Source organism: Rhincodon typus, chromosome 7 (assembly GCF_021869965.1).
Source record: "Rhincodon typus isolate 14 chromosome 7, sRhiTyp1.1, whole genome shotgun sequence".
In the NCBI taxonomy this organism is placed as follows: Eukaryota; Metazoa; Chordata; class Chondrichthyes; order Orectolobiformes; family Rhincodontidae; genus Rhincodon; species Rhincodon typus.
Window position 1 is genome coordinate 48,279,998 of NC_063338.1, and position 25,365 is coordinate 48,305,362.

The 25,365-nt window shown below is 39.5% G+C and overlaps 1 protein-coding gene and 1 long non-coding RNA gene across 2 annotated transcripts in view; one reads left to right on the top strand and one right to left on the bottom strand.

The window, feature by feature from the left end:
- Positions 1-1,055: 1,055 nt before the first annotated feature.
- Positions 1,056-25,365, bottom strand: part of kalrna (kalirin RhoGEF kinase a) — a 675,519-nt gene continuing 651,209 nt past the window's right edge. The window contains exons 54-60 of the mRNA XM_048598757.1: positions 24,551-24,672; positions 23,381-23,512; positions 20,845-21,012; positions 18,618-18,696; positions 10,425-10,625; positions 4,242-4,380; positions 1,056-3,605 (exon numbers count right to left, since the gene is read on the bottom strand). Of these exons, the coding sequence (XP_048454714.1) occupies positions 3,060-3,605; positions 4,242-4,380; positions 10,425-10,625; positions 18,618-18,696; positions 20,845-21,012; positions 23,381-23,512; positions 24,551-24,672 (1,387 nt within the window). The 3' untranslated portion in view covers positions 1,056-3,059. The remainder of the gene's footprint in view (positions 3,606-4,241; positions 4,381-10,424; positions 10,626-18,617; positions 18,697-20,844; positions 21,013-23,380; positions 23,513-24,550; positions 24,673-25,365) is intronic.
- Positions 22,154-24,934, top strand: LOC125483482. The gene is made up of 3 exons (XR_007262444.1): positions 22,154-22,412; positions 23,402-23,542; positions 24,273-24,934. It is a non-coding gene; the product is annotated as an uncharacterized LOC125483482 (long non-coding RNA).

The following is a 25,365-nucleotide window of genomic DNA, read 5'->3' on the forward strand; positions in this document are numbered from 1 at the left end:
CAGTGACAAGTTTGTTGACGAAAATTTCAAACTAAAACACAAAGAAACTGATACCCTGTACACAGGAAACGCTAGACCAAATACAAATGGGTCCCAATTCTTTATATGCGTGGCAGATACCCCATGGTTGGAAAGTGTGTGGTATTTGATGAAATGATACAGGGTTACAATACAAATGAAGGAGAACTTGGGCAGTGATGATGACAAAACTAAATATGCTGCGAGCATCATTAATTGTCGACTGATGTGAATGGAATTATACAAATTAAATAAAACTTGATCACTTGAATAAAAACAGAGCTAGGTTCTTCCCAGTGGGGGTTTAGCTATTTAAATTGGCTGCCTGCCTCTTTTGGAATTTACAGCTGGTGCATATCACAGCCCACTGTTTGGAATTGGCCCAGTACCCTGTCCCCCTCCTCAGCCATCCACCGAGATGTCAGTGAAATTCTGCCTGTTCATTCAATGTACACACAATGAAATAAAGAGAGGGAAAGAAAGTTAGGGTTAAGAAAGAAATGAAGCTCAAATATTATTTATTTTCTTTTCAAGTCTAAAACAATAACTAAAAACTGAAGAACTGAGACTCCACACATACATATGTTGAGTTTCAGGAACAAAAACCTTGTGTGGCTGTAATATATCATGCTGCTGAAAATTCACTTGAATGGACAAGCCCTACATTTTTCTAGCATGTTTAAGGGTATCTATTATCTTCATGCTATTTCATTCACATGAATGCTAAATCTTTCAGTAAGATTCTGTTACAGAGTTTCTGCTGGAGCACAGAAACCTGGACAGAAATTTCTTTATTTCTGCCTTTAACAGAACATGTACAGACTGCAGAAGGTGCAGTATGATTTAGTTCTTAATAACAATGAGCAGTAATACCCAAACTGTTACTTTTTATTGCAAAATCTGGCCCATTATTAAAATGAATTGGGGCTGATTTTAGACTACGGCCGCACATCAATTTTGAAATAATAATAAACTATTGCAAATCTCATTTGAGAAGTTAACAACATTCTCAATGTTAATAACAGTTAATTCTCTGTTTACTTGCATAATTTTTCATAACCATAGATCAACAGATGTAGAGACAGATGTAGGTGCACATTGATGATGGGAAGAGGAAAGTAGTAAATAAATCAGATGTAATGAAGGCAATAAAAATTGTGAGCCTTTGGAGAGCCTCAAAAGATATGTCAGGCTTTGATAGGGCAGACCGAACAGGCAATTAAAACTGGCAGGCAAAACTGAATAGAAACAGTAACCAAAATGTATGCATCATTCTCTCAACAATGACACTGGAGTCCAGCATCCAAACCTCTGTTTGATAGCAGCTGAAGTGGATTGGTAACTGCATGAGGAACTTGCAGCTAAAGTTGCCCTTTTTTCCATCACTTAGTTTAAGAGTACAACATGGTGACTAATGATGCATCCGGTATTTACGAGCTCTGCTAGCTTTGAGGAAAAGTATCTGCATTTTGGTTTTTAAGTTGAAGTCATTCCTTGTATGCCAAGAAATCTAATGGATGACACCCCAAAACAAATGAATGCTTCACCTTCTTCACTTGCAGTTTCAGCCATATCTCCAAGTAGGAAATTCACAGAAATAGAAAAAAGGACTTTTTTTCTGTGTTACTTAGTACTTCAGTGTGTACCAAAGATGAAAATAGCCCCATTCATAAATTGAATGAAAATAAAAAAAAGTTCGTCTTTTAACAAGGATTTTCATAATCCAGAATTTTAAGTTTGCAGGCAGACACTCTTACACGTAAGTCGGTGTAGTGTTAGGATGCTTAAATGGTAGCAGGCTTCCAAATCTACCGTATTTGATAAACACATTTTCATTCTTCTAATTTAAATTTTTCATCTTTAGTTGTACATTAAAATAACATGAAAATTAACCACGCTTATACAGTGAACATTTCTTTTTACTGATCTCATTCCAGATGACAATGCAGCTGAAGAACCAATGGCAAATTTGATTTTGGTTTAAGTGCCATTAAGTTTTACTGAGTTAAAGATATCACAAGGCATGGTACTAGCCACACAGAACAGAAAAGTGCCAGGTTTAATGATTAACTGAATTAACTGATATAAACAAGGCTGGAATTAGAGATGGTAAAATTAATCTTAATACTAGTGAGCTAGAGAGGAGAATAAAAAAAGTTAGCTCGAGTTCACGATCTTGATTGCTATTTTTGTATTACAATATTTTGTATTACAATGTATGCAGATATTTGGCTATAACAGCCTGTCAACACTCACCATTCTAGGTTCACACATGAAGAGAGGCACTTGGGTGAAGTACCTGAGGCCTCCCAGATACCACGGAGTAAAGACCGGGCTAAGAGAAAGTAATTTTTGATAATGCTTCACAACACCACATAGTTTATTGTAGAAATGTATGCTACTAGAGGAGGCCTCATTGGCAGTTTTGCATTTTGTGAAGGTGTGGGTCCACTATCACTAAGGAGTGGTAAAGTACATCAACACCATTTCTGAAAATGCACAGGTACCAGTGAAGTTCTTCACCTCTAGTCTATTTTGCAGATTTTATAGAATGCCTGCTATCATTTCAAGGATTAAAACAGCTCTGAATTAATGAATTAAATCATTTTAAACATCTAATTTACTTTGTTTACTGTGTGTGATTAATGTTGCAACTTTTGCTGTTTCCTTGGCATCTAATTTGTTATATTCAGCATGTGAAAGGAGTTTAACTTTGCAGCTGTTATATGCAATACAAAACTCAATGCTCTTTGAAATTTCAAGCAACATTCATTTCTCAAAGGGTTGAAACATTTACACTCAATCTAAAGTAAATAGATTGAAATTTGTTCATCTGGTTTCCCATGTATCTCCAAGGTTAGTATTTCAGAAATATTCTATATATATATTTATACGTATATATGACTTTATTGTAACATAAACCTGTTTAAATCTATTCAAGTTGTGCTCAGCCCCAGTACTCCAGTACTGTGTGGAGTATAACTGCTCTCAATGCATTGTTCAGCAAGTCAGTGGCTCAACATGTATAGGTTACTATTATTTCACATCCTTGATCCAAGATTGCTTGGTAAGAAACCTTTCACATTGCTAACAGGACGCACATCATTTTGATGTCGACGGCGCTCAATAAACAAAGCCAACCTTGAGGTATCCAGTGGGGTTGTGGAGTAGCTGTCATTCTGAGGATGAAGCCAAGGATTTTGTAAACAGGTGGCAGCTGTGGGTCTCCAGCGGAAGTCACCCTGAAGCAGGGCCCTTATGAAGTCTCGTGCAACGTGACTAATTCCCTGGAAGTACTCATCAGGGAAACTGAAATCCCATCGACAAATGTTCATACATGTTTCTTCTACACTCTCGTCTAAGAAGGGGGATACCCCACTCAGCATCACGTAAGTGAGGACTCCAAGACTCCAGATGTCTGTACTTAATGAAACCGGTGTTCCCTGAATTACTTCAGGAGCTGCAAATTCTGGATTTCCCAACAACTGATGTACGTAATAATAAGTTGTGATTTGAACAGCATCACCAAAATCTATAAGCTTGACACGTGGCACAGGCGTGTGAAGATCTATCAATAGATTTTCTGGCTGTTAGAAAGAAAAACATTTATTAATAATGCTCAAACAGTGTCTTATGCATTACATAGTTCAGCCTGTGTGAAGGCAAGTTATTGATTTTCTTTTTTATTCACTTGTGGGACATGGATGTCACTGGCTGGACTAGCATTCAGCCCATACAGAACCTGTACACTGATATGAAATGATAGGTTCTATAATCCACAACTTCTAACATTCACCTCTCCCTCATGTTACAGAGGAAACCTTATTTCTAGATCATCTTGTAGGACACCTCACTCTTCAGCTGTGTATTCACCTATGGCTGGACATCTGCTTCCCGGATCATTGTCATTGAACGGATTGCCCATTGTGTAAAGGTAACTCAAAAGATTTCATTGATTCTTTTTAAGGAAGTTCCAATATATCTGGCAGTTCTCCATTGCCAAGATTCCAGTTGGCTGAAGTTGCCATGGCTTGCTTGGAACCTCCCAACATAATAACCTGGGAGAATATTGTAGTACAGTACAAATTTCACAGGCAAATTTTCTGCCACAACTGCACCTCCCCCTTTCTGTGTAACAATACCAACTCATGGCACAAACAGTCAGCCTGGCTTTGGCACAACCAAAAACAAGATGAGATGGTTTTATTTTGGTAAATTCCTACCTTCAAATCCAAATGAGCAACTCTGCAGTTGTGTAGATACTGGAGAGCCTCCAAAGTATCCCGGATGTAAAAGGCTACTTTTTCTTCCAAATGTTCCCCTTGATTTACCAAGAATTCAAGCAAGCGACCATTATCCAAGCTTTGATACAAAAGCAAAAATACTTAGAATGCGCCAATAGTGAATGTACATACCAATCATACCAAGTGACGAAGGAAGAAAATTAAAGCAGTTTTTGACTGAAACAGATTAGACCCACTTCACATCTGAGATAGCATACGTATGTTATATGTGTCATTTATGAGGACTTATTTCAAGAGTTTTAATGCTTGAACTCTGGGGCAAACCTAATTACTTTTCTACCCCTGTGACTTCAATGGAAAGTAAAACTGAATGGGGACATAAAATGTGTGGCCAACCATTTTGTGTTATTTTCCAGTTGGTGGGAGGAATTAAGTTAGAATTATACCCAATTACCCAGCATTCTCAGTGATATGTTCTCAACAATTTACAATCTATGTACATGATTTGGACTGAAGGTCTAAAATTGCTGATGACACTAAGGTAGGTAGGAAAATAAGTTATCAAGACGAGGTAGAGAGTCTGCAAAGGGATACAGACAAACTAGGACATTGGACAAAATCATGGAAATAGAGTAAAATATGGGGAAATGTGAATTCATCCATTTCCACAGGAAGAATAGAAGAGCAGTATACTATTCAATTAGAGAGGGATTGCAGAAATCAGTGGGAACGAGGGATCTGGATGTTCCAGTATGGTAAGTATTTAGGAAGGCAAATGAAATGTTGTTGTTTACAGCAGGACAATGAAATATATAAGTAGGAAAGTTTTACTGCAGCCGTGCAGGGTATTGACAAGACTACGTATGGAGTATTGTGGACATTTTTGGTTTCCTCATTTGAGAAAAGATGTAATAATGTTAGAAGCTGTTCACAGGAGGTTCACTTGACTCATTCCTGAGATGAAAGGGTTATCTCATGGGGAAAGGTTGAATAGGTTGGGCTAATAGCCAGTGACGTTGTGAAGAATAAGGTGATCTTATTGAAGTATAAATGATCTTTAAGGGATTGGATTCCGGGAGGATATTTCATTTTGTGGAGTGATTAAAAGTAGAGGATGTGGATTAAAAACAAGAGGTTTCCCTTTTAAGGCTGAGACACTAAGAAGATTTTTCCCTCAGAAGGTCATGAGAGTGTGGAATTCTCTTGCCAAGAAGTTGTGGAGGCTGATGTTTAAATTTATTAAAGGCTGAGTTGATAGATTTTTGATAGGCAAGAAAGTCGAGAGTTATTGGGGTGGAGCCAGGAAAGTGGGTTTGAGACCACAAACAGATCAGCCATGATCTTCCTGAATGTTGCAGCAGGTTCAAATGACCAAATGCTCCTCTCCTGCTCCTAAGTCCTATGTTCTTCAACATCCCCTGCATTTGGTTCCTCTTCCTCCTACCTTGTTCATCCCGGCTACCCGCCCCTTTGCCACAGCCTTCTAGTCTGGCCACAGCTATACTCATTATTCCACACAGCTACTTACCTTTCAATCTGGCTGCATGGCACTTTACAGTCAAGGGCTGGATGCAGTCCCAACATTAGCCATTGCTTCTGGTAGCACTGCTGGGACCACAGAACCGTTAGCCATTTGATTGTTCTCATGACCATTAATTGCCTGTGGCACAATCTAACAGAGTGAAAGTACACTTGGCCCTGACTTTGTTGGGTGTGAGGAAGATTTTTAAAAATGTTATGATTATTATTTGGGTTCTAAAGTAAATAGTATTTTGGTTCTCAGTTCTGTGAAGGTGACATTTTTATAGGATCAGAAAATCATTTTGTTGCATTCAAAGTAGCATTTCTTAGAAATCACATGACTTAAGCTAAAAGACTAGATAAACTACTTGGTGAGACTCTTGTTAAGATGTTTGCTAAGTTAAGATTTGTGACGTATAAATAGCATAGTCAGAGTCCAGAATCAGGTTCAGTTCAGATGAAAAGGCCCACGCTAGCAAATGCACTGTGTAGCAGCACTGTGTAGTAGTCAACAGCATTGCAAAAAATGCTCCGAGTTTTTCTTAGAATACAGTGAGGAAAAATCAGCCAGTTAGTTTGTGTCTTTGTGTCTTGGTGAAAAGACAGTAATAAAGATAGTGACATCTGGTGAATGTGCAAAAAGTCGCTGAAAGGACAACACTTGCATTCTTGGTAGTTGAATAAGTCGAATAATTCTGAAGTTGTTTCTGTGAGAATAAACTCTTTGCCTATTTATAATTAAGTTGGGAGAACTGGTTGAAGCAGAAATACTAATGTTTACATATCAATAATGGACAGTATAGAGGCTGTATAAGGCTCAGTAAAGTCTTTCAGTGGAAAGGACTAAGACCACTAAGTGACCTCAAAGGGTCACTGTCAGTTGATCCCACACTAGGAGTGCTTGTTAGTGTTGAGGTACTGGATGCAACAGCGGGAAGCCAAGCAAGTGGGCATTGGAAGTATATAACTGGTGAACTTATGGGACACTAAAAATATTGGAAAGGAAAATTAAAATCTAACACAATAAAGCTATGGATATCACTTGGATAGAGTAAAATAAGGCATGCACGAAATGAAATCAGGTGAAAGTTAAAGATCTGAAAGGGTGCGGAGATCAAAACTGGAAGGAATAAAACACACTTGATTGGGACACCAAAGCATCTCAATAACGTTCTTGAAAAAAAACAAAAGGATTTTGATCAACAAAGAAATCGTTGCATGCTCAGAAGCCATTTGGCCAAAATGACAGCTTACCCTGGTTGAGTGCAGAAAATGAACTTAAAGGTGGAATTTTTTTTATTCATCCACAGGATGAGGGTATTTCTGGCTAGACCATCCTTAATTGCCCAGACAGCAGTTAAGAATCAACCAAATTGCTGTGGGTCTGGAGTCACATGTAGTCCAGACCAGGTAAGGATGGCAGTTTTCTTCCCTAAAGGACATTAGTGAACCAGATGGGTTGTTCTTGACAATTGACAATAGATTCATGGTCATCATTAGACTCCTAATTCCGGATTTTTATTGAATTCAAATTCCAACATCTGCCATGGTGTGATTTGAACCCAGGTCCCCAGAACATTGCCTGGATCTCTGAATTAGTAGTTCAGCAATAATACCCCTAGGCCATCACCTCCCCCCATTATATCTTCAGCTGATAAAAAGAGCGACACTTGCGTCTTAGGTTTAACTGAAACATTTTTGCAGAGTCAAAGGATGGGCATAAGGAAAAATTTCAGCATCAGGTAACATTATGTAATGTTTAAATTCTGTTACACATGTTTGCTTTTATTTCAATTAGGCTTTTACAGCCTTGTTAAATTGTTATACAAGTGAGCAAATGAAAGGGCTATCTGTACAGTCTGTATTAAGCTATTTGTTCGAAGTTTATGAAATAACTCCGACTTTCAAAGCCATTGCAAAGAAACTTCCACAATTTTGCTGTTTTCTTCCCTCTAAGGAAACAGGTGCAATGTATTTTTGTTTGTAAGCATTCTTTGTGCTACAGAAGCCAGCTTTCTGTGAGAATATAACATTCAGGACACACTCAGTTCCAAGAGGCTGTTACATTTGGCAATTTCAAAATATTGGTTAGGTACACTTCTGCCTAGAAGTAGTTGCAGTCCTGATTGCAAGGTTTTGAACAGGTCATTAGTGCAGTTCAACTGTCATTGAAGTGGAGACTGTAAGTCAAACTTTACAGTATACAGTGCCACTTTTAGCTGTACTGCTGGGAAAGCAACTGAACTATATGGGTTCTGTGTGTGGGTCTCAGTGAGAGGTTCCAAGAACAGTTGGATATCTCTATTCTGTTAGAACTCAGCTTCAAGTTCTAGGAGCTAAGTGTTGGAGTCAAGGCTGTGATAAAGTCCTGAGTGCTGTGAAGATGAGAACGGAGACTATTAATAGGACAACTGAGAGTGGGGCTTGAAAAGTACACAAGAAGTATTTGCTTGATGCAACCGACCAAGATTAAAACTCAGGGAAAAATTCAGGGGTAGTTCTAACTTGGTGATTCTGGCTGTTGGCAAAAAAACTGGAGTTCTGCCTGAGAGTAAGTACTGAAACACAGATTTTGGAGTCCAGTGGAGTGTAGACCCAGGAAAGAAGGTTGATCAACCAGAATGAAGCAGTCATTGAGGGAGCGCATGAGAAAATTGTTCCTGAGAGAGTTTCAAGGCTAGATTAGCAGAAGTGAACAATTATAATTTCTTGTGAAGCTTAATGAGACATGACGATCCACTGTGTTATTAAACTCTGAAGGGAATTGCTGAGAAATCTGTAGGACCCATCTTGATTGCATTTGCCATTTGGTGTGCACTGAGGTACTTACAGTCTTTTGTGCTTATTTACCACATGTTAATTCTGGGTGTTATAAACATGTTGTACTGTTGATCGTATTATTATTGACATTGTATAAAAAAATTACTGTCTTTTTTTTCAAAACCATGGAATCTTGTGGCTTTATTCTCTTAGTGACTCCCCTGGTTCTCAATTTTTATGATGCATTACTGTTTCCTAGCCAGCTAGTGATGAAAAGTTTTCAGTCTGGTCCATGCTTGTAACAATACTTTTGCATCTAAAGAACTGCAATTTATATAATTCCCTATATATGAGAAAGATTTTTTGTGTACAAAATTACTTTGAAGTGTAATCATTGAAACTAGATAGTTAAATATAATATCCACATTCCCAAAAACAGTAGAAGTACAATTGTGATTGTCTTACCAGATCATAAGGCTGTTTCAGAGAGAGAATACTGGTGGTGGTTTAATCTGAGGATCACCATGCCTCAGGCAAGTGGAAAGATTGAGGAGGAGAATTCCCATGGTAACCTCAGCCAGTGCAGGAACCCATGTTACTGGTGTCACCCTGCATTGCCAACCAACCTTCCAGTCAACTAATCTAAACCAACCCCTAATACAATGCTCGATTTGTCTGTTTTTGATTGGTAGTTCGGCAATATGTGTTGAATAATTATCTGTAGATTCAATTAAAAAGTGCAGAATAAAAGGAGTATTGGAACAGAATCTTGAAGATGTCTGAAGCTTGCTTTTATCATCTCATGCCTTAGTAATTGTTTGTAAAACACTTGACTTAAAATACAACATATTTGAACTTGTATTAGCGTAACAATCTGTACAGCTTTTCTTTTGCAGATTTCCAATTTAATGTCACATTTATGTTATTAGCTGCTTCAAAAATAGATCTCAGCAATAATTATAGCCTACTTAATGACACAACCTCAACAGCCTATACTCGTAAAGAATTCTGAGTGTTTATTTTGGACTTACTTCTTATTCCTAATCTATGCGTATGAATGGTGTATTATTAATTCTTTTCATGTTCAGTAACCAATAAACTCACTTGCTTGTTAATTAAAGAAGGCCTGCTTAAATTGGATCTATTTAAAACAAATTAATTTGGTCTGGGAGGAAGATATCCACAAGGAAAGGATCCTTTTTTATATGAACCTTGCTACAATCAACTAAAAGGTGGGTGAATATTAAAGGGGGAGCCAGTTCTCACCCAGGAGCATAGTGATTTGGATATCCATCTGGAAGTGTGATAACTTGGAGAACTTCGCCCACTGTCTGGTCATTACAGAAGGGGATTGAACCATTAGCAAATGCTATGTCTGTATCCCAAAAGCCTCTTTTGGGTACCATGAAAGATGCTTAAGCTTCCCTGATGACTCAACTGACTAAAGCAGTGAGTTGTTAAAATGCATAATCAAGGAAGACAGCAGGTCAAATTTCTAGACTATTTTGAGTTTGATGATGCTGGCCGCAAAGACGGAAGAGAAGCTATAATTGTTTTCTGTATCTCTGGACAGTGGAGGAGATAAAGACAACAAAAATGGCTCGGGTTCCTGCTGCTAATTGCTGTCCAGTGATAACCACTTGATTGGTGATGAGATGGTACACAGGGAACTTGGTGCCCATGAAACATTTTCCAGTAACGAGTTTGGAGGACAGGAAGAAGAGAGAAAACTAAGGTGCAAGTGTAGGAAAAAAAATGTTGGCATGAAGGAAACTAATTTACAAGAATTAAATAAGATGCAAATCAATCCCACACGTAAATGCAAATTATATTTCATCAAACAAATTGTGATGGCTTACAGGATACAAAACTGATACTTACAGTTCAAGAACTAAAATGTAACCAGAGGGAAACTCGTAAGTATCACATATTGCAGGAAATTGTGGGTGTTGTAGGTTTAATAAAATAGCTGCCTCATGTGCTACTTGATCTTTCTTCTTCATTTTTTTGCTGATGAATTTGACAGCTACTTCTCTTTTGGTTGACTTTTGTATACATTTTTTCACCACAGAGAAACGACCCCTGTAACACAGAACAGTATTCAAAATTTAAATAGACAGAAATCAACACACAAATCCTAAATCTTTTTTCTAATTCATTCAGGGGATGGGAACATTGCTGCCTGGGCCAGCATTTATTGAGAAGGTAGTGATGAACTGTTTTCTTGAACTGCTGCAGTCCATTTGGTGTAGGTACACCCACACAGTACTATTAGGGAGGGAGATTTAGGAGTTTGACTCAGTGACATTGAAGGAACGGTGTCACTTCTCCAAGTCAGGATGGTGAGTGGATTGGAGGTGAACTTGCAGGTGGCGGTGTTCCCATGCAACTGCTGCCCTTGTTCTTCTTGATGCTGGTAGCGGAGAGTCTGAAAGGTATGAAGGAGCATTGGTAATTTGTTGCAGTGCATCTTGTAAATGGTACACACTGCTGCTACTATGCACCGTTGGTGGACAAAGTGGATGTGGTACCAATCAAGTGGCTGCTTTGACTTGGATTGTTTCAAGTTTCTTGAGTGTAGTTGGAGATGCACTCATCCAGACAAGTGGAGATTATTCCATTGCATATCTGGCTTATACAGATGGTAGAAAGGCTTTGGAGAGTCAAGAGGTGAGTTTTTGCTGCAGAATTTTGAACCTCTCATCTGGCCTTATCACAGTATCTACATGGTTAGGGCAGTTCATTTTCTGGACAATGGTAAGCCCCAAGGTATTGATGGTAGGAGATTCAGTGATAGCAATGCTGTTGAATATCAATGGGTGATAAAACATAGAACAGTACAGCATAGGAACAGATCCTTCAGCCCACCATGATGCCATTCTAAAGTAATCCCATCTGCCGTTCATGTGTCTACCTAAATGTCTCTTGAATGTTGCTATCATGTCTGCTTCTACCACCTCCCAGGAAGTGTGTTCCAGGCACCTACCACCCTCTGTATTAAAAAAATTGCCTTGTATGTCTCCTTTAACTTTCCCCCCTCACCTTAAACCTATGCCACCTAGCATTTGACATTTCCACCCTGGGAAAGAGACTCTGGCTAACTACCTTATTCATTTCTCTACTAATTTTATATACTTCTATCAGGTCACCCGTCAGCTTCTGACACTCCAGTAAAAATAATCCAAATTTGTCCAACCTCTCATTATAGTTAATGCATTCTAATCCAGGCAACATCCTGGCAAACCTCTTTTGCACACTCTCTCCAAAGCTTCTACGTCCTTCCAAGAGTGTGGCAACCCGAATCACACAAAATATTCCAAATGTGGTAGAACTAACGTTTTATACAGCTGCAGTTTAACCTGCCAACTTTTATACTCAATGCCTTGACCGATGAAGGCAAGCATGGCGTATGCCTTCTTTCCACCCGATGGTCAAATTCTGCCTTATTGGAGATGATCATTGCCTGATGGTGCAAATGTTACCTGTCACCTGTCAGGCCAAGGCTGGATATTGTCCAGGTCCTGCTGCATTTGGACATGGATTACTTCAGTATCTGAGGAGTCATGAATGGGAATTGAACATTGTGCAATCATTGGCAAACATCCACACTTTAATCTTATGATGAAGGGAAGGCCATTCATGAAGCAGCTGAAGATGACTGGGCCTAGGAGCTCTTACAGAGATGTCCTTTAGCTGATATGACTGACTTCCCCTTGATTCCCATTGACTACAGTTTTGCTAGGGTTCCTTGATGCCATACTTCATGTCAAGGGCAGTCACTTTTATCTCACCCCTGTGTATCTAATTGGAACATTTTCATTTTAACAGACTGTGAATAGGTTTGTCAACTACTATTTTTTTATTTCAGGAAAACATGTTTATTACTGATTTATGTATTCATACATTTATTGAGAAAAGTTGCAAGTGTCTAATGGCATTGCTGATGGGATTGAAGATACATTGCATGGGCACAAAAGTGTTAATAAACCTGGCAATAGCAATCTTCTATTGTTGTTAAACAGCAGCAAGTGTGGTTTAGTTGTTAGTAAATGTAAAGAATAACATCTGTAATTTAACCATGACCTTTTACAATAGAGCGTGAGCATAAGATCACGACGAAATTGTCAGAATGGAAACTGCCCAGCATTTGCTATTACAAATGTTTGCATTGATATTTTATTAGCTCGATCCTGTGACCCACATTTTTTGAAACTCTACAACTTTTCTTTGTCGAAGTTATACCATTGCATAAGGGATTGAACAGTGTATTTTTAGTAAACACATAATGGTTGCTTGGTGGAGTAAGGAGTGATGGGAAGAGGATTAGGTTGTGGACAGACTATGACCAGAAGAGAGAGAAGGTGCTGTATGTCAGCAGAAATTAATCAAGCTGCACCCTCACACAGAACGTTAAAGCAGAGCACCAGCCCAGTGAGGTTTGAATCATGTCTTGCTACAAACAGTTATGATGACTCGAAGGAATCATTGTGAGGGAGGTGGCGGAGGGTAACTTGAGGCTGTAAACAGTGTACTAATGGGAAAGCAGCATCACTATAGTATGCAAGTCCAATGGAAGGGAATAAGAACTGAACGTGAAAGAGACCCATGGTTACAGTCGGTGGGGAGGAGAGCCTGGTCAGAACTGGATGGTTCATCTACTTGATCTTGTCTGTGTCTGAGGAACATAAGCACCCAGACTATGAGTATATATTAGCAGATATTTGTATTAGTATTTTTACATTAATAATGATTTATCTGCTATGGGATTAGATTAATAGAAGTTAAATTTGTAAATCAACCAAATGTATGTTGAGTCATTGCTATCCAGAGTAGACTACCGAACCACAATGGTTAAGTAATGGACCTAGGGAAAGGGATAGATTACAACTGTTGCATACCAATGGGCATTTATGCCATTTGGGAAATAACATAAGGGCTATTTATTTATTGAATAATTCCTATTTCACTGACTTGAGTGGAATACTTGCATTTTGTTCATGCTTTGGGACCAAGTACCACAACTGTAAAAATTATGAATGAATAGCCTTTATTGTAAGTGTTACTTTACCTATCAATTTAATTTGTTATTTCTTACCAAGTTTATAATGGAAAATACACTGGTCAGCAAGATATACCAACATTACAATATTTGTGGAAGTTCTGATTTACTTCCATTGCACATTTAACAGGAATCTGTTGAAAACTAGGCAAGGAGTAGGATACACTGAGTCCAGCATTACTTCCAGATATCCTGTTTGACCTGTTGGGATTGGAACCTCTGTTCTCTCTTTGCCAAACATGTCCACCATTCCTCTCTCAGGTGTCTGTATATTTCACATCTTCAGAATGACTTGGCCCATGCCTGCCCTAACAAAGCCTACACCCTGAGTAGTAGTGGCTATGGGGCACATCTGAAGAATGATGAGCTTTGTAGAAAGAATACAATTTTGAAAGTATCCCCTAGCAAGAAGGCTTCTGGAGGCACAACTGTGCAGTTTCTGGTGGGACCCCTGACATTGCACACTGGGCTCAGATACTAAGATTGCATAAATGTTTAGGTGTTTTTATGCAGTGAACATGTAAGTACATTCCTAGTGAAATGGGTGTCACCATTTTCAAGCTAAATAATAAAAGCTTTGCATATGAATATGGGAAGTTTACAAGGAAGCTAGAATCGTTCCGAGCAGGTTCTTTTTGGAACTGGAGTGTTGAACAGTTGGGAGTAACATAGAGGCATGACTCATGGGTAGATTCCTGTTGTGGATCAACAGGACAAGACAAGAGTGTGGGCCTTACTCCAATTGGTATGGGGCAAAGTGCAGATGTCCCACACTGAGTAATTAGCAGATTATTTGAATTTCTAAAGAACCTCTAAATTGATTTTGGTATTTTGTGAACTGCTTCCTCTGTGTGCACTCCTGTAACTGTCTCCTACCTGACATCCACCATGTAAAAATGTGTAAAGATTTGAATTACGAATGTACAGATCAAGGGGTCACAGTCTAAGAATAGAGGGTAGTCTTTCAGGACTGAGATGAGGAAGCATTTCTTCACTCAGAGAATTGTGAACCTGTGGAATTCTCTCCCACAGGAATCTGTTGGGGCCAGTTCATTAGATATATTCAGGATGGAGCCAGACGTGGCCCTTACAGCTAAAGGGATCAAGGGGAATGGGAAGAGGGCAAGAATGGGATACTGAGATTGCATGATCAGCCATGATCATATTGAATGGGGGTGCAGGCTCGAAGGGCCAAATGGCCTGCTCCTGCACCAATTTTCTATGTTTTAATGTATTTAAAAAGGAACATGGGTAATAATTAGAGCTTTAAATACAATTGCTTCTTGTTTGACAAAACAAATTAAACTTCTTTTTCTTTCTCTCTGTCACAGTGATCAGGAGTTTCATGGCATACATTTTCTAACAGTCAAGATAATCAAATGAGTTAGTTGGAAACTGCTGCCTCCAACAATAAACTGTTTGAAAAGTAATTTGCGTTCAACAAGGAAAAGTACTCTGTAGGTGATTTTCAATGGGGAAGACCTGCATGGTGACCATTAGCTGAAATGGGAAGGGACCCTGGCTGTGCCATTGTGTGGGGATGGATTTTGTTCTAGTGATGCAGGTCCCACCCCACCAGTTGGAGAACTGTTGGGAATCCTAGAGGCATTATCGCTGGACTGTTAATCCACCGGCCCAGGTAATGTTCTGGGGACCTGGGTTTGTATCCCGCCATGGCAGATGGTGGAATTTGAATTCAATAAAAATCTGCAATTATGAGGCTAATGATTATCACAAATCTATTGTTCATTGTTGGAAAAAGCTATCTGGTTCACTAATATCCTTTAAGGAAGGAAACTGCCATCCTTACCTGGTCTGGCCTACATGTGACTTCTGACCCATAACAATGTGGCTGACTCTTAATTGCCCTCTGGGCAGTTAAGGAAGGGCAATGAGTTCTGGCCTAGCCAGTAACGCTCTCATCCCATGAATGAATTAAAATAAAACAAATTCTCACATTGCTAATTGCAAGCAGAAAGATCAACATCATTAAGTGTCTGTCTAGTCACTCAACAGACCAATATTGGACTTCCCACAAGACTAAAGACTTTGAAGGAGAAAGTGCCAGTCAATCAGATGCCAGCAGCAGTCAATTGCAGGCACCTCTACTGGCATGGTGACTGGTGCCAGTAGTGTGTCCATGGATCAAACAGGAACCAAGTTACAGGTGAGTAAGAGTGGGATGGAGGACATGTGGCAGGGGTTGTGATGGGACAGGGGCACTCCACGGGAGTCACAGAAACAAATAAAGGTCAGCTTTCAAAGGCCAACCTCCTACTTGATATTGCATCCCTTGATCATGCACTAAAAGCCTTTGAAAGAGAGCACATCCTCGGCTAACCCCTGGCCCCTAGGAGTTCACAAGTTTGCCTGGCAATCTTCTCAGGGAACAGCTAGGAAAGCTGTGCCACTCTCTGTAATCCCTGAGCCATTATTAAATTCTAGTGGATTCAGGGAGAATTGATGTCAATTAGCTCAATATTGATATTGATAGTCAATGCAGTGGAAGCAGACAGGCTTCCTATAGGCATCCCATTTACACTGACGAGGTTTTCCCATTGCTAGGAGTCTGACGTGTGACCTCTCCTGTGACTAAATGGCACAGCCACTACATTATGGATTATATCCAGAACACTGCGTTTTCTAATTGTGTCATGTTACTATTGTTTATCCTATTACTTCTCCCAAAAAAATGAAATGTCTTTAGGCTACATTGGTTTTTAAAGGATGTTTGCGCAACTTGTAAAACAAAGTAGCTTTGTGTATAACGAACACAGATGTGTATATACATGCATTTGTGAGCATGTGTGACCTTGATCACAAGCAAGAGATTACTTGATAAAAGCATAAACCATTGATGATACATTTAAGGCAACTTCTATTTTTTGCTCTACATCTTTTAGAAATTGTGATAAGTTTAAGCAGCAGAAGGGGCTGCGATTTTTGAAGCAGTAGCCAATTTGTGGCCAGGAAGAGTGTTTGTAATGTAATTAAGGAGGCCAGGCTGATTCCTAAAGCTGCAGAATCAGTAGGAGGCCCTGAGAGACTGAAAGTCTCACATTAAAGTTGGAATCTGTCAATATCTATAGGAGAGGGGAAATGACAACACAGACGGAGGTGCCTCCTGAAATCCTTGTTACAATTTGAGATCACTCTCACCAGACTGTAGCTGTAGGGGGTTGGGGGAATCATGATAACTTATTGGGAAGGGGTGGTGGATTTGAATGGGGTAACAGAATATTGAATCAATTCCTCCCCAGCCCCTAGTCTGCTCCCAGGAGACTGCCTCACTGGGCTGTGTTTTAGGTTAATGCAAGGCCCAGTTCCTGACTTAAAAATTTCCAGTCAGCATCTGCACAGGATGTCCCCAATAAGCCTTTAAATTTACTACCCATACTTGCATGCCATCCATCCATCCTAAATGGCTTATGGGAGGAAACGTGCCAGAAGACCAGTTTGCCACCCAGTGCTGAGAAATTGGAGACCAATCTGCCTTCATTTCGACTTCAGCAACCAGTTAAAATTCAAGCCGGGGGTTGATTCTGGTGTGATATCTGGGAGTCATTCTTTATAAATAGCCACTGCTGTTAACCCAGATCTGTTCTGTCCTCACAATCGCTTGTAAATGTAGTGATGGGCAGTTTAACATCAGCAGGCTATTTTTACCTGAAGAGGTGACATTTATATTCACTCCTGGGAGACAAGAATGAAATGTCGGTAAATGTAGTACTGCAGGTAATTAGGCTCAATGATGGGACACTTGAAGCTAATTTTTTTCTGATCCCACCAGAATTTGGTCATGGCTCAGAGATTCTTTTGAACATGTTGACTTTCTCATGTCCCTTGACAGTCACTGCGGAAACCCTACTGAGAAGTTGGGGCAGAGAAAAGCCACCCCAGCAGTACTTTTCTCTGATGCCCCTCCTACTATATTGTCAGCTAGCCTCTCCCACATCTATGGTGCCCATGCCCTGGGATCTAGCATTGGGCCTCAGAGGATAACCAACAGGAACCAAAGCTCTTGATGGACAGGACTGCCATGTCAGGCATTCTGAATCCCATGGAAGGCTTCAAGCTGCCCAGTTAAGTGCTTGACAGGATTTCACACCAGCTGTACCACTGGTGCAGTGAAGCTGCATCAAATCCATTAAATTCTGCCTTGCAAGACTTCACAGGTCACAGAAAAATTATACACATATCTCCATTCAAATACAAAAACCATGCAGAATCATATATCTAAATATCCCATAATAGGAGCAAAGGAGATGGAGTGTCCCTGCTGTAAAAATAAATTCTGTCTCAATAGCTCAGTGGATAAAGGCATTATCTCATATAATGTTAGGCTTTACAGATAAGAAGCCCTTAGCTTTGTCATTCTGAGGTAGCCGATCTAAGCTGGGGCACTACAAATCGGTGAGAGAAGAAAAAAAAAGCAAACAAAAGCTTAGAATTAAATGCCTTAATATTCTTGTGAAGTAAAAAAATCATTTAAGTTAATGTCATAAAGTACCAAGCTTTAGGGTCATGCAATTATCTCTTAAATTCAGAATTAAACTCTCGTCAATTCCACAGATTATCCAAAGCTTGTCATTTACCCTTTGGAAAATGTGGAGTTCTGCAGGATTCATTTAAGGAAATCAATTTAAAACAAATTGCAAATTGTCCCAAACATTCTAAACATTGACATATCCAAATATAAGTACAGCATGGTAAAATCTTCATAAAGACATCAAGTCCCAACGTATTTTCTCATTTCATGAAAGTTTTTAGCAATGTCATCAAAGTGTATAAAGCCCATTTATTTTCACTTGCAATTTTTTGTGGAAAAATTCATCATCAACTCGCAAGAGATGAGAAAGCTGGTATTGCCAAACAGAGGATAAATTTGGGCCTTACAATAAATATAGGAACATAGCTGGACACTCGCTTTCAATGAAGTTAGATGTTCAAGATACCAAAAGTGTAAGATACCTCCCCAATCTTTAAAATACTTTTGCAATCCAGATTTACACTACCTTCCAATCTCATATAGTTCTGTGTAAGCAGATTCGAAGTTATCCTTCCATGGAATTCTTGAGTCATCACTTGTAGGCTCTGAGTAGAGATCAAAAGTGATTAGAAGAAGCAATTTTGAGTCAGGTTTTAATTGACTTTTAAAAAAGCAAAAAAGATACTGAGAGCAATTGTACTAATAGTAGTGATGGTCCACTAGTTGGTCAGGCCTACAACAAGTAATTGTGAGTTGTAAATCAGTGTTGGAATGGGATTTTCTGTTTGCAAATTAGGATTTCTGCCATGCCACACGAGAGTAATAGCAGCATGATGATGCCAGGTCATTAACCCAACATCGACGTGTCAATTTCTTAGGATATTGTAGACAGTTGGGTGTGGATGGCAACACACTCTCCATTTAAAAAATAAGATGGGCTCTTAAACTTGTTAACAAGCCAACTGACCCAGTATGTTGTCCATGTTATCATGCAGTGAAAAGTCCACTTTTTCAGCATCTGACATGGTAAAGCAGGACGGTAGGGGTCCAACCTTTGGGATGATGCCCTGTGTGCATCATGGATATCCGCTCCCCAAGATGATATACCTTTCTCTTTTCTCCCCAGTTGGCCTCCCAAACATGCTGCCCCACTATATCCTTAGGGTGCCTGATTTCTCCCTCTGAAAAATCCTGGATTCATCTGAGAATCCATTGCTGTCTTTATCATAGGGCTTCTTGTCCCACGGTGGGACTTCCTCCCACTGAGAGACAGAAATCAGTCTCACTGCTTGTTTAGGCTGCCCATGGCATGTTATCACTGAGAGGTAGCCTTGTTTTGTTTTGTGTGGGGAAGATACAGTTTTCCAATGGGGATGCTGGGCAGTACACTACCCTCACCACATAAATTCCAGCACTTGTAATTCTCTGGAAGTGGGCAAATACAGTGAATGCAGCAACTGACTGAGAGTCCTTCATAGAATCTACCGAACTGCAAACTCTACTATGAAAGAGGACAAATGGCAGTAGAAGCATGGGAACACCACCATGTGCAAGTTCCTAAGTTACTCACCATCACAACTTGGGAATATATCACCAACCATTCCTTCAGTGTCACTGGATCAAAATCCAGAAACTCCCTTCCTAACAGCGCCAAAGTATCTCTACAGCCCATTGAAGGCAGCAGTTCAGGAAGGCAGCTCACCACCATCTTCTCAAGGGCACCTAGGGCTGGACATGAAATGCTGGCCGAGCCATTGACGCATGCATCCCATGAACAAATGAAATAGATATTTTTTTCAATTCAGTTCTTTCAACTCTTGCCTGATTTAGGATCAAACAAGCTCAATTTTGCTATAGGAAGATAAATTGAACCTTGTGTTGAGTTTTCATTGGGTGCATGAGCTGAATGAACAATATAAACCCTAGAAATTCCTATGGGGAGTTAGTCATCGCAGTAGTGAAGATTGGAATTACATGTCAGGGCCATGAGGAAATCCTGATGTGGCTCACTCTGCGGGAATTGCCCAGGAAGTTGGCATTTCCTGGCACCTAAAATCCTCCAGAAAAGTCCCCAGCTTTGAAGTAGAGATGGGAATTTCAGAGGATTCCTACTTAACTGCATTTAATGGGTAACCAAGAAAAGATACAGAATTTGAAACCTGCTCTAATTCCAGAGTAACTATTAAACTGAGGCCCCAGCTGAACACTGACAACATCTGACCATTCCCTCACTGATTCCTGAAAGCCCCTGACCTGACAACCCAGCAAGACCTTGTCTTCACCGCTGGTTGTGAACATTCCTAGATGGGTCTTTCGCTATCACCTGTCCAGGAAATTTGAGGGCAGAACTGATCAAAAGGCACGTGTGTAGTTTTTGAATAATCCTTAGCTGCAAATCTGGGCCAATGAGCCTCAGTGGATATCTGGCACACACTTGATTAGAGTTTGGTTTAATATGAAGAAGTTCTGACATTCTGATCAATAAATCGCTTGTATTTGATTCATTTCTGAACCTCTTACAGCAATGCTTTGCAAGTTGCAAAATTTCAGTGTCATGTCTAGATAAGTGATCTTCCAAATTTTTCAGTGTTCAGTACATTGTTTGTTTGTGTCTTATTACTTTAGAAGTAAGTACAAAAAACAGAAATAATAAGGCTCTTATATCCTCGATAAATTAGTATTTCATCTTTCAGAATTGCTCTCAGTGAACATTTTCTAAGACATTTGGCTAATTAGAACTCAGCTGCACTTACCATTGCTGCAAGACAGTGTTACAAAATCAGATGGCTCACTTGGTGAGCTGATTCCCCAAGGATTACTTGCACTGACTCGGAACTGGTACTGACAGCCTGGAATCAGGTCCTCAATCACAAGGTAGGTGTCCAAAGTGGATGCTACTGATTGCTGCCATGCCAGTGTTCCTAAACATTGAAGGACTCCAATATTATTTTTTCTTCCATTTCAGTGCAAGTACTTGTCTTTTGTCAACTATATTATTATTTTCAATTTAAGAAGTCACAGTACTTAAACTAATATGGCAGGTACATTGCTGGATATTACTGATCAGCTGACAATTGTGAGAAATCACTACCAAACATAAAAGGTAAAGTGCAACTTGCTTTAGTTTCTGCATTACATCAAAACAAGTTATGAATGCTCGCACATTAAATTTTTGCTTATATTAGCACATTAAGGTTATCTGCTCACCAAAATGCAATAAAGAGTTCCGTTGCCAGAGGATTAGAACATTTGAACAAAACAGAATGGTAGATATAACCTACGACTCAACTGCTTCATCTTTCAGGCATGAATTAACAAAGGATGGAGCTAATCCATGTACAAAACACTGAGAAAATCTGACTGCTGTCTAAACAGGTGGCCACTGAGCCAGAGTTAGGTAAGCCAGTTACACATTTTAACAAAGGTGAAAACAGCCACATTAACCCTTAATCAATAATAATTTGTAAGTGGAAATATGAACTAGAACAACAAAAACACATTAAAGAAACATCTTATTCGGTAAGATTTTAGAAATTGTATTGAAAATGATATGCAGAGAGATATACCAACTGCAGTTTTTAGCCTACTGCCATTCATGAACATTAATGAAAACAACTGAGATAACACAGTGTGGAGCTGGAGGAACACAGCAGGCCAGGCAGCACCAGAGGAGCAGGAAAGCTGACGTTTTGGGTCGGGATCCTTCTTAGAAATGGAGCAGGAAAGCTGACGTTTCAGGTTGGGATCCTTCTTCAGAAATGAGCAGGAAAGCTGACGTTTTGGGTTGGGACCCTTCTCCCGATCCAAAACATCAGCTTTCCTGCTGCTCTGATGCTGCCTGCCCTGCTGTGTTCCTCCAGCTCCACACTGTGTTATCTCAGACTCCAGCATCAGCAGTTCTTACTATCTCTGAACGAAAACAACTGCATGTTTTTAATTGATAAGACACTCTCTCAGTATTGACCTCTGACAGTAATGCACTCTCTTACTACTAACACCTTATGCGAAACTTTTACAATCTTCCTCAAACAGAACTCCTAAGGTCATCATTGAAAACAGGGTTCTGAGCATGTTCCACAGTAATAAGCTACATCCTTTATGTAGGCCACTGGAACACCTATTTTGTAGCAGTCCACAATTTCACTCTATCCTCATTTATCCCACCATTGTTGTGAGAAGGAGCAGATAAATAGCAAAGTGGTTGGATCCCAGTTCACTGTCCCCCAACCACACTGGATGAGTCTAATGTTGAAGAGGTTCTGGCACTGATGAGTATTTGCACCTCTGGGGATGAGTGGAGACATGCAGCGTAGGCAATGAGGTGAGTCTGGGATGATAGCTGGTGTAAATTGGCTAGGCCTCATGGAGAGAAACCCTCCATGAAACTCACCAGAACTGACACTGAGCCTGTTTCTGGTCAGATTCAGCTTGCTGTGTTTATATTTAGAGAACCAGAACACAGGGGACTGGAAGTCAACTTTCACTCTCAAAAAGCCCTGGTCAGATCACACCTGAAGTATGTTGAGCAGTTCCCTCACACCTTGGGAAGAATATGTACTGCCTGAGAAGGGACTGCAGTTGAAAGATACCTGGATTCCAAAGTTTAAATTTGAAGATAGTTTGAATAAGCCAGTTAGATTTTTTGGAATTTAGAAGTTTAAGGGATGATTGGATTAAGGTTTTCAAGATAATATGGGGAGTAGTAAGGCCAAGAGAGATAAAATATTTCTGCTGGGTAGGGAGACTAGACCAGGGGGATAATCTCAAAATCAGAGTCAGATCATTCAGGAGTGAAATGAGGAAGCTGTCCTACAGTTAAAGTTGTTAGAAGTTGGGAACTCTCTTCCAAATGGCAATTGATGCTTGATAAATTGTTCATTTTATATCTGAGGTTCTTAAATCTCCTATGGATGAAAGGTATTAAAAGATGCTGGCAAAAGCAAGTTATTGCAATTAAGTTACAGATCAGCCATGATCTCATTGGTGGAACAGTCTGGAGTAGTTGACCAGCCTACTCCTATTCCCATGTTCCTGTTCCTAAGTACCTGAATTCCTTATTTGAACAGCTGGTGATCACAACATTTTCAAGTTATTTTTCTTCTTTTAATCAATATGCTTTCAAATTTACCCAAAATGTGGTGAACTGAGATTAACAGAAAGTGTATCTTCTCACTCCTTGCAAGTAAATGGGAAGAATGGGGTGACAGAGCACATGCAAAAACGTTTTTGAAAATAAAATGTTGTTGAAATACAATATTCTGGAAAACATGCGCGTTGTTCATTGGTTACCTTCTTCTCTATATTCAACAGTGTAACTGGAAATGGTGCAGTTTCCGGTACTTGCTGGAGGTAACCATCTCAGAATAACAGAGCTATTGCTCCTCTCCTGGGCTATAGGTCGGCCTGGGGCTGCTGGTACACCTGAAAATGGGGAGAAAATCAACACAGCAGGTACGGAGCAATAAATCATAACTGAAAATGAAATGCTCTGGAATGGGAATTGTTTCAGTATTTGAGGAAGGGATGAGGGAGTCAAAAATTTTAAATAATTTAATGAATTGCCTGTTTATGCTTGTCAATATCAATAACGTCTCATACTTGATGATTTGCAAAACCACAATAGTGTTTCAACTCAAACAAAATTGCAGCGGTCTACTGCGACGTATTCGTTGTGAGACAGCTAACCATTTTTCTCTTGGTTTAACACGAGCACACCAAAGCTAGAATATTTATGATGGTTTTCAAAACATTATTGCCAGAATTTGTTTCACTGGATTGTTACCTGCCTCCCACCAATTCCATAGTACCTTGGAGTTGAAATTCCCTGTTCCCCCGTTAAAAAGTATAATCCCATATGATGTTTAGTGAAGCACTATTAAGGCAACATCTTTTAGCTGTGCTGCAAGAGTAATGCAATTCTGCTGACAGTATAAAATAAGAGGCAAGTGAAAGCTCGATAGTTATTTAAAACAGAACCTGCAATGGTTATTTAAAACAGAACCTGGAAAAAGACATCCTTGTAAGGAGAATTATCATTGCAGGGGTGGGAAGATTAAAAAGGTTGCTGCTTTGTCCAGTGGATTAATTTTTTTGTCAGTTTTTGGTACTGTACTCCAATAACATGATAAAATAAACAATTGGTTCACTTATTAATGTGCTTGCCTGATCTCTGCCATCACAGATTTAAATCTCAATCCAATGTAGCCTCACTGCCCAGTGATAATTCACAATGCAAACTGGATTCAAGATGTCAACATTTTCTACTATGTAAAGCAGTGATTTACCTGGTGACTGTCAACCAATGAAATAACACAGCAATTCTACTTACTTAATATCCCAAATTGGAGGTTCAAAAACATATAGGAAAATTAAGGAGAAAAACTTTTTCAAGGCGAAGATGTTCATCAAGCATTTCATCAAGCAGTTTGTTATGAAAATGATTTGAAAAGATTCAGTTACCCTGCACTTTAATTGTTGCTGAAGATGATGTTGATCCCATTTCATTCAGAGCCACACAACTATATATTCCACTGTCTTGAGGCATGATATTGCAAATTTTAAGCATAACCTCTCCAGAATCACTATAAAAGGAAATCACAAATTTAAACTTCTAGCGAAAGGAAAGCTGACCAAATTTCATACTCAATTATATAAATATGAATGTTAATACAGTTCCATATATGATGAATCTCATATCCATAAAGTTTTTCAATTCAAACAAAATGAGGCTTTTTTGTACACTAAGCCCATATTGTCCACAGACCACACACAGTTATCTTATTACAGCTTAAGCCAATTTCATTTTTTAAAGAAGAATAAACATTTTCATTTCCCAGAAAGAAAGCTTTGTGGACATTTTGTGTCTCTTCAAGTATTTTAATAAAACCCTATGATACCAATTGAAATTGATCAATCTCTACTATTCAACCAGATCATTAGAGAGAGGGTTGGGGCAGTGGATCCTATTTGAGCTAAATAAGCCAATGTCTATACTTATTGTCTAAATTCGAACAAATGTTAACGAAGTGAGTAGGCTGATAAAACCCCTCCTTGAAGCCATTGGAAGCCAATTGACTGAAATTGTCTATTGTTGTCATTAGCAGATGTCAAGGATATCCTCCCACACCGAGCAGAGCAGGGCTGGAGGTTGGAATGATGCAAAGACGGCCAGGGGACTGGACGCTCGAGTAGAGCAGGGACAGACAGTGAGCTGGAGGCTGGTGCAGGGCAGGGACAGACAGCGGGCTGGTGGCCTGAGCAGAGCAGGGACAGAC